General features: G+C 46.3%; 1 protein-coding gene across 1 annotated transcript; it reads right to left on the reverse strand.

The window, feature by feature from the left end:
• Nucleotides 1-6,002: 6,002 nt before the first annotated feature.
• On the reverse strand, nt 6,003-9,038 carry LOC119658169. The gene has a single exon (XM_038065436.1). The coding sequence runs from the start codon at nt 9,036-9,038 to the stop codon at nt 6,003-6,005; it is 3,036 nt and encodes a 1,011-aa protein (XP_037921364.1).
• Nucleotides 9,039-10,486: the final 1,448 nt, after the last annotated feature.

The following is a 10,486-nucleotide window of genomic DNA, read 5'->3' on the forward strand; positions in this document are numbered from 1 at the left end:
GCGGCTTTCAGCGTCCGGTGCCAACGTTCTAGCATCCCATTGGATTGCGGGTGGTATGCAGTAGTCCGCTGACGTTTAAAACCAAGGAGTTTGCCTAACTCCGAGAAAAGGGTGGACTCAAATTGCATTCCCTGGTCAGTGATGACCACTGCAGGGACGCCAAAGCGAGGTATCCACTCTCGACAGAAGGATTCGGCACATGATTGCGCCGTAATGTCTTTCAGAGGTATTGCCTCAGGCCACCGCGTAAACCTGTCGATGATTGTGAGACAATACCTATAACCGTGCGAGCCTCGCAAAGGCCCTACTATGTCGAATACAGTAACGCATAGAACAACTAGTTCCGTTGAGCGGAATTCAACTGCTTCGAGAAGAAGCTCAACGGCTGCCAAACTTGATCCACCTTTTAGTGAAGGGCAGCACCTACTGCGATGTCAGAGGCATCAACAAAAACGGCTAGGGGTGCATCTTGCAGAGGGAATGCCAAGAGTGTAGCGTCGGCCAGTTGTTGACGGGATTTGTCAAACGCGCGGATAGCCTCTTCAGACCACACGATCTCTCGTGTGTCCTTAGTTTTGGGGCCAGACAAGTGCGCGTTCAAAATGGACTGGTGATGGGCGGCCTTGGGCAGGAAACGACGGTAGAAGTTTAGCTTGCCCAAGAACCTCCTCAACTCCTTCACTGTCTTTGGACGCGGGAAGCTTGTTATCGTTTGCACCTTGTCTGGGTCGGGCTGTATTCCTTCAGGGGAAATGAAATGGCCGAGGAATCTCACCTGTTTTTGGAGAAATTTGCATTTCTCAACGTTTAGGACTAAACCGGCCTCAAGGAGACGTTGAAAAATGCACTCGAGATGGGCTAAGTGCTCAGACTCAGTGGAAGAAGCGACCAAAACATCATCCAAATATACGAAACAGAACTCGAGGTTTCGCAGGACTGAGTGAATGAACCTTTGAAAGGTTTGCGCCGCATTGCACAATCCGAAAGTCATCCGGGTGAACTGGAAGAGTCCAAAGGGTGTGCATATTGCCGTCTTTGGAATGTCTTCAGGAGCTACTGGGATTTGGTGATAAGCCTTGGTTAAGTCCAAGGTCGAAAAGATGCTGCAATTCGCGAGGTGATACGCAAAGTCGTGGATGAGTGGAATTGGATATCGGTCAGGAACAGTCTGTGCATTTAGCCTTCTGTAATCCCCACATGGGCGCCATGCGCCGTATGCAGTGGGGAAGACCAACAGCTGTTTGAAGGCCTGCAGATACCCTGTTGAACGAGTTGTTCAAACTCTTTCCGTGCAATAGCCAGTTTCTGGGATGGTAGAGGACGCACCTTCGAGAAGATCGGGGAACCAGTAGTGATAATGTGGTGCTGCACATTGTGCTTCACTGGTTTGGAGAGACTACACTTGGTAGTAATCTGGCTGAACTTTTGGAGAAGTGTCCGAACACGAGAGCCGGTAATGTCTTCTAAAGGAACGGAAAGATTATTGCCTGGGTGAGATACCATTTGTCCCGACGAATTAAGGTTGGTCGTGGAATCTATAAGAGACTTGTTTTGCAAGTCTACCAGCAATCCATAGTGACACAGGAAGTCTGCGCCTAGTATGGGGAAGCTGACATCCGCCAGGATGAAACGCCACGAAAACGTCCTACGCAAGCCAAGACTCACGTCCACTTGCCTATACCCGTATGTGTTTATGCGGGAGGAATTTGCTGCCGCAAGTTTGAGCGGTTGTGGGAAAAGTTGATGTTGCCGAGGTACGGGAAGAACCGAAACCTCCGCACCAGTATCGATGAGGTAGTTGCGCCTGCTGAGGGGGTCGAAATTAGTTAGGCCACGAGGCGCTGCGTTCTGGGTGGCTGTCGCCAAGACCCCCCGCGGACCTAGTTTTTTGCGGTAGGCGCGAATCTACACGGTAACGTACATCTTGTCGCTTTATCCCCGAATCTGCGGTGGTACCAGCAAATCCCTCGGTCCGCGGACTGTCCCGACAACCTGCTACCTGATCGCCCTTTTCGGGTGGCAGACCGTGAGCGTGCTCGCGATCTGGCGCCCGAACGCTGAGCGTCCAACGTCGCCCGCATCTCGGCCACACTGGCTGTTAAAGCGGCTATCTCACGCCTCAAGTCACCCACCTCATCCGACGGTGGTTGAACGGCCGCCAAGGTTGGGCGTACGTACACCTCCTGCACCTGGTCGGCCGTCGCTGCCAGTTCCTCCAAGGAACGGGAGACGCAAGCGAGGATCGCCTGGGTGCCCTCCGGGAGCCGTCGCAGCCAGAGCGACTTGATCTGATCATCGCCAATCTTGCTCCCACCCAATTGCCTCATTTCGCGAAGCAATTGGCTGGGAGTTCGATCACCTAACGTTAAACCCGCCAGCAAGTGGCCTAATTTCACCGACTCGCTTGCCGACAGGCGCCTGATCAACTCGCTCTTGAGCTGCGTGTATGATGTCCACTTCACTACATCGGACACCAGAAGAATCGACTCTTCATCTAGGCCGACCACCGCATAGTTGAAGCGGGTCGCGTCCGATTCCGGACGTTTGGAACTGCGCTTCCAAATGTATGAACCACAGCTCCGGGTTCCGCCGCCAAAATGGAGGAACACGCACGGCGAGGGCGGTCACTTGTGGGTTCGATGGGCCTGCCGCGTCTTTGTTGTCGATCGACATCTTGACTAGTAAAAAGGAAACTTCTTTTCGACGCGAGTGTTAAAACGAAACGCAGTGAAACTGTTCTAACAACACGGCAGGCCGAATCCACAAATTCACGCACGTACAAAGAAATCACCACCGAAGCGGACGCTTTTAAGCGCAGACCAAAACCACTTCCCAGAACTTCGCCCAGAGAGCGGACAATCAACGATGAACCGCAACTAAAACGCCTGAACGCCGTCTCTTGCAGCGGGCATACTAATTATTGATTTTTTTTTTTAAATAAATACATTTAACTAAAACAAATTAAAATTCAAACAACAAATTACAATAATGATTCGCTGCTGCGGCGGCGCTGGCTTCAACGGCTGCGGTGTTGATGGTGAAGGCGGCGGCGGCGTTGATGCTGGAGACGGCGCGCGTGGCTGCGGCGGCGTCTCTGGTGACTGCTGCGGAAACGATGGTGGCTGTAGCAGCGATGGTGGCGGAGTCTTCGGCTTCTGCCTGATAGCGGTGGCTGTTGAGATGAAGTCAATTGGTTGCCAAATAATCGTTCGTTTTCTAGGTTGCTGCTGCCAATGTTGAAAGGTGGTCGCGCTCGTTGAATTTCTGATGCGGCAATAATGCTGGTGTGAGCTACGTTTGAGATGGTGATGGCTGCGGCGGCAACGATGGTGGCTGGGGCAGTGATGCTGACGTCTGGCGCCGCGGTGCTGGCGTCTGGGGCTGCGGTGCTGATGTTTGGTTAACTTGATAAAACGCGCTCGAGATCAGAGGAACAGAACGAGTCATCTGAGGTATCGGCTGCGCAGGTTGTTCAATAGTTATGTTTACAGGTGAGGGTCCAGCCTCTCTTTCTTCACTTGGGATACTGATAGTACTAGGGCTTTGTGCTCTTCGGGTTCACCAATTTAACTTTAATAGTCCAATTCTTTGCAAACCACAATTTTTAGGTACACCGGAACATAGACTAGGTTTTTACAATCAATACTCGATAGATTTAACAATTAGACTTTATTAATTAATTTATTTAAAGAATGAAGAAAGAGTGAAGTGACTATTTACTCGTTAGAGGCAGAAGAGAATTATCTCGCTTCATGTGTTTCTTTTCTGCCCCTAACTCATGGCACACTTTTCTCGCTAGTCTTCCGCTCCCGTGGCGAGCTCTACAAAGTGGATAGTTCCGCGCCATATATTTGTTCGCATTCGCAACATTCGAAATAAATTTCGAATGCTGCGAAACCTGCCGCGCCACATCATATAGGGCAAACTAGAATATTAAAAACAACGACGTTCAACGAACATATATAGGGTTTAAGGGTCCAGGAGATAGTATCAAAAGAATGATAGTTTGGTTAAACTAAAAGTATTTTATTGATTTAACGCGCTTAAAGTATTACGTATGAACAGGATGATGACAATGCATTCTATTTATATCCTAAATCTAATTACCCCCACCCGCTCGCATCTACTGCTAGGTACATGCTGTACTTGCGTGACCTACTTACTCAGGGTTTTCCCCCCGGGGGCTGCCCCGCAATGACCAGATGTGATTGTCTGGGGGTTTCCCCATACTTAATGAGCGTCGCTCTAATTATACTCTACGTACCACACGGCCATTCCTGACATATCACCAGTCCCTGGCGATGTAATACAATAAACATTCATGTCATACGACAGACACATATTACAACGATTACATACGTATACACATAATTCTGTGAATCCATCAAGATTAATAAGATGTTAATTAGAGATTAAAATACATGATATGCAAAACATGAATACATCTCATAAATAAAATACAGTAATCAAAACAAGAATTATAGTATCAAAGGAAGTTACATATCATAAATATAGTAGTAGAACTAAGTGCAAAAATAGAAGTTACAGTAAATAATTGTGAGTTACATATTATAAACATGTCGTATAATAGGGATATTATAAAGACATTTTAATTATTTCACGCGATTTCTTGATCTACTGAGATACTGTGTTCGCCTTCATCTTCTTCGTCGTCATCAGGTTCGAGGTCATCAGCAAACCCACGCCACGGCTTCGTGTAGTCTGCTCCGGTTGTTGTTAATATTGGTCCTTCGACTTCACCGATCCTTTCAACTTCATACCTATCGCTGTCCTTTACTCTTACCACTTTGTATGGTCCTAAGAACTTGATGGCTATTTTTAGACCTGGTCCTCGTTGGGTTCTTCTGATGGCTACGATGTCTCCGACTGAATACTTGGTAGGTGGTCGGCGGTTTTTGTTGAAGTTTTTGCTATTTTCAGCCTGTGTTTTCTTAATTTGCTCTATTGCCCTTTTTCTGAGTTCTGATCTTGTATCTATGAACCTTTCTTGTTTGGCCTCTTCTATATACTTTATGATCTCCATATCTTCAGGCATTCTTAATTTGGCACCAAACATAAGCTCAAATGGGGTGGCGTTTATTGAACGATGATGTGTCCCATTTATGGCGTGTTGAACTCTCTTTATGAACTTGTTACCATTTGTTAGGTTGGCCGAGAGAAACTTTGGAGAATACGGCGTTTGCTACCTGAATAACGCGTTCAACTTGGCTATTTCCTCGAGACATTCCGGTTGTAATAAGATGTAGATCAATCTTGTTTTCTTTGCAAAACTCGTCGAAATCCTTGGAATCGAAACCTTTTGCTCTGTCGGCGATGATGCGTGTCGGAGTGCAGAAATGTTGTTGCAATATGGAAAGTTTTCCAAGGGCTTCTTTGGTTCCTTTGGTTTTTGTGGCAAAAATCCATGTATATTTTGTGAACGCATCCACAATCACAAATAGGTACTTGTAGTTCTTGTTCATGGATGGTAGTGGACCTACATGATCTATGTGCCAAGTGTGAAAGGGAGCCTCTTCCTTAGGGATTGGTTTGAGTAGCTCCTCTTGTTTGCCTTTCTTTCTTGAAGCTAAAATGCAGGTGACACAGTTGTTAATATAATGATCTACATGCTTTTTCATATTTTCAAATGCAAATTCTTCTTGCAATTTTTCCATTGTCTTTTTTGTGCCAAAACGACCGATGTCGTGAGCTTGCCGAATGATGTCATATCGCATTCCTTTTGGCACAACTAACAGTAATTTTTCGCTTTTCTTTTCGTAGAGCAGGTCGTTGTCCAGGGTATAATTTTTGTATGGCCCTACGTTAAGAAGTTTGCGAATTAATTGCAATTTTTCGTCGTGTTGCTGTGCTCGTTTGATCCTATCCAACAGGGGATCATGTATGAGAAGTATTGAATCCTGTCTGCCCAGAGCGTCAACGTGTTGCATCCTTTGAGCTGATCGATGTTCTATCTTAAAATCAAATAGCTCAAGGAACATGATCTACCTTGCGAATTTCGTTTTCAGCTCCTTGTTGTTCAGTGTCATTTGTAGAGCGGAACAGTCCGTTACTATCTTGAATTTAATTCCTTGCAGGTTTATGCGGAACTTTTCCAATGCTCTCACTATTGCTAAGGTTTCTAGCTCGTAACTATGGTAATTGCGTTCCGTCGGGGTAGTTTTTCTACTCATGTAGTAGACTGGATGGAAAGCATTGTCCTCAGGACACTTCTGGAGTAGAATCGCACCATAGCCATCCTTTGAAGCGTCGGTATGCAGCTCTGTTTCACGATTTGGCCTGTATAGTTGGAGGAGGGGTTCGCTCGTCAGAACGTGCTTCAATAGCGAGAAGGCTTTCTCCTGTTCTGGTCCCCATTTGAAGGTGGCATCCTTGCGTAACAAATTGCTAAGAGGCTTTGCGATGGCTGCATACCCCTTAACAAATTTTCTAAAATATCCCGTAAGCCCGAGCAGGCGTTGTAACTGTTTGGTTGTTCTTGGCTGAGGATAGTTTAGCAAGGCTTCCATTTTAGCTGGTCCTGGCGTGATCGTTCCTTTCTCTACTATGTATCCGAGAAACTCTACTTTCCGCTGTAGAAGCTGAGATTTTTTCCAATTGAATTGAATTCCATTCTTTTGCGGTACCTCCAACACACGTGCCAATCTTTCCACTGCTTGATCCTCGTCTTCAGCTTTCACAAAGGCGTCATCCACGTAGATTTCCATTATGCCTTCATTGATGAGTTCTTGAAAAACATTCATTATGAATCTTTGGAATGCAGCTGGTGAATTGCAGAAGCCGAAAGGAGCTCTTTTCGGGATGTATTGTCCCCATGGAGTGACGAAGGACAAGTACTTCTGACTCTCCTCAGATACTTCTACATGAAAGAAGCCATCTTGGAGGTCCAGCGTGGAGTGCACCAAGGAGTTCGCAACTGAGTCTACGGCATCTTCTATAAGTCGCATTGGTTGTTGTTCACGTTCGACGACTTTGTTAAGAGGCTTATAATCGATGCATATCCTAGCGCGTCCGTCTTTTCGACGAGCAACGACAATAGCACTCGCATATTCGGAAATTCCAGGAACTACTACGCATTTTTTCGTCCATTCCTCAAGTTGTTTTTTGACATCGACTTCATCGGCTGGAGATAGGCGCCTTGGTCGACATGCAATAGGCTGGGTGTTCTTTAGCCTAATCGGCATTTTAACCGAGGTTTGAGGAGGCATATTTGCAGAATAATTTTCTAATAACTGCCTAATCTGCTCCCTCCTTGCCTCTGGTACCTTGATAATTGCTTGACGGACCCCATCTTTAGCTTCGCTTAACTCTTCCTCAATAAGTTGTACGAAGTCGTTGCCGATGATTGGTTCTATTTGTGGTCCTTCCTTACTGAGAAAAACCCTGGCAACGTCGAGTATAGGATCACCTAAGAGGATTCTTGATGGTAAATTTTCTTCTGGCACTACGGTATATTTTAGTATGTACTCCGTGCCATTGATCACCGTTGGTATCCTTACACTTCCCAGTGTCCGAATAAGGCCACCAGCTCCGCTGAGTGTTCCTTGTTCGCCGTTCAATGGGAAACGATCTTCGATGCGTTTGTAAAAATCCTCTCTCATTACATTGCGATCTGCGCCACTGTCGACTTGGCAATTCTCGATAATTCCTCCAATGTATGCTGTAATCCGACTGCGATTACCACTTTTGTATTGCACGTGGTTGATTTTAGGTGCAGAATTGTTTTGTGTTTTTCCTTTGTACTGGACGAAGTTTCGAGAATTGGCCTTTAGGCCTTCCTTGAAATTATAAGGTCGTTCCTGGACTCCTGATTGTCCTAGACCTGGTCGGGTTGCTTCTAAAGTTGCCTCGGTACAGTCTTTTCGGAGGTGCCCGTACTTGTTGCAGTTATAACAACGCTTTGTACCTTGTCTATGGTGGTGCCGACGTTGATTATGCTCCTCCGACTCCCGAGCTTTCATTTTTTCATGAGACTCAAGTAGTTCCATGAATCGCAGGCGAGATGAAGCACGAATAAGTGTCAATTTAATAGATTGGTCATTCGTTACACCATTGACGATGTATTGCCTTATCTCGTCTTCGTCCAAGTTAGCCTGAGATGCTAGTAGTTCCATCTCTTGAACGTAAGCCAAAATAGTCTCATCTCTTCTTCTCTTCCGCTTGCTTAGAGCTTCATGTATGTCTGAAGATTTGGCACGTTTTCCAAAGGATTCTATCATACGTGTTTTCAACTCTTCCCATGATATTATGCCTTTTTGACCATCGAGCCATTTCCGAGCGGTACCTATTAGTGCTCTTTTTGCCGCTATGAACTTCTCTACGGGAGACGAAGCATGAATTGTAGCATCTTCGTCGACTCTAACGATCCACGCCCGAACTGACTGGGTTGGAGAATCAGCACTGTATTTCTGCAGTTGTTCCATAGAGACTGACAGTGGTACGCGCCTAAGGACTTGCTGCAAATCGGATAATATTGTTCCTGCGTCAGATATGCTGCCTGTTGGTGTTCGATTAAGCTGCGAATACATCGCCTGGTTGTCTGCGACGGGTGAAAATCCAGAACCGTTGGAATCATGGCGATTTTCCTGATTGTTGTTCGCCGTGAGGACGCCAATAGAATTTCTATGAGTAGCTTCAGCTGTGACCATAGAATTCGATTGATCCTGTGTTGGAGTTGAGGCTGCGCCCGTCCCTTGCTCTATTCCGGCCGTTGCTGCTGCTGTTGCTGCCGCCGCCTGCTCTGTCACAGCCGACGCTGCTGCTACCGTCGCTGCTGCCGCTGTAGCCTGCTCTGCCGCGAGTTTATTCAACAGCAGACGCCGCTCGTTTATCCATGATTCGCGTTCATGCTGCACTCGAGCCAAAAATTCTCGATTGCTTTGAGCCTCGTTGTTGCGTTCTGCCTGCATCGCTTGAAATTGTTGTCTAAGTTCGGCTAAGGCGGATGAGAGCTCGTTAGCTTGTCGCTCGGCTTCTTCACGACGCTGTTGTTCCTGCTGAAGGAGCTGTTGATGTGTCATTGTTGTTGTCTTGGTGCTTCTTGGAGGCTGGAAGCGCGACGGGGCGATTACCGATTTCTTTTGATTTTCAATCGTGATTTTTAATTTTTTCGCACTCACAGAAACCACTTTTAGCACGAAAATCACATCTATTTTCACGTATATTGGCTATTAAACAAACACTATTATTTAACTTTTATACAACTCGCGAGTATTCACTTGCTGCTCCACGAAGGAGGTCTCCACGTCAAGGAGATTTATTGCTCCACTAAGGAGATATGACGGCTCCACTTAGGAGAAATGCTCCACCAAGGAGAGATTACGGTATTCGCGAAGATTTGTGCACCAATCAACGCGAATATTAATCAAACTTCTAATTTACTACCTTAGGACGAGCCCCCATATAGGGTTTAAGGGTCCAGGAGATAGCATCAAAAGAATGATAGTTTGGTTAAACTAAAAGTATTTTATTGATTTAACGCGCTTAAAGTATTACGTATGAACAGGATGATGGTGTGAATAGCTACTAAAGTTTTAATTACAATACATTCTATTTATATCCTAAATCTTATTACCCCCACGCGCTCGCATCTACTGCTAGGTACATGCTGTACTTGCGTGACCTACTTACTCAGGGTTTTCCCCCCGGGGGCTGCCCCGCAATGACCAGATGTGATTGCCTGGGGGTTTCCCCATACTTAATGAGCGTCGCTCTAATTATACTCTACGTACCACACATATAAGGAAAGCAAATCTGGCGAAAGCAAAAAGCAGACCCTAAAATCATTGGTAGCGAGACGCAACATCGAGGAGGAACATACAATCATCATCATCAACGGCGCAACAACCGGTATGCGGTCTAGACCTGCCATAATAAGGAACTCCAGACATCCCGGTTTTGTACCGAAGTCCACCAATTCGATATCCCTAAAAGCTGTCTGGCGTCCTGACCTACGCGATCGCTCCACCTTAGGCAGGGTCTGCCTCGTCTTCTTTTTCTACCATAGATATTGCCCTTATAGACTTTCCGGGTGGGATCATCCTCATCCATACGGATTAAGTGACCCGCCCACCGTAACCTATTGAGCCGGGCTTTATCCACAACCGGACGGTCATGGTATCGCTCATAGATTTCGTCATTGTGTAGGCTACGGAATCGTCCATCCCCATGTAGGGGGCCAAAAATTCTTCGGAGGATTCTTCTCTCGAACGCGGTCAAGAGTTCGCAATTTTTCTTGCTAAGAACCCAAGTTTCCGAGGAATACATGAGGACTGGCAAGAAGTCTTGTACAGTAAGAGCTTTGACCCTATGGTGAGACGTTTCGAGCGGAACAGTCTTTGTAAGCTGAAATAGGCTCTGTTGGCTGACAACAACCGTCCGCGGATTTCTTCATCGTAGTTGTTATAGGTTGTGATTTTCGACCCTAGATAGGAGAAATTGTCAACGGTCTCAAAGTTCTATTCTTCTA

The sequence above is a fragment of the Hermetia illucens genome, chromosome 5 (assembly GCF_905115235.1).
Source record: "Hermetia illucens chromosome 5, iHerIll2.2.curated.20191125, whole genome shotgun sequence".
Taxonomy (NCBI): domain Eukaryota; kingdom Metazoa; phylum Arthropoda; class Insecta; order Diptera; family Stratiomyidae; genus Hermetia; species Hermetia illucens.

Bases quoted from the DNA above. Each gene is read 5' to 3' on its own strand.
- LOC119658169 (XM_038065436.1), bottom strand. From the start codon at position 9,038: ATGACACATCAACAGCTCCTTCAGCAGGAACAACAGCGTCGTGAAGAA.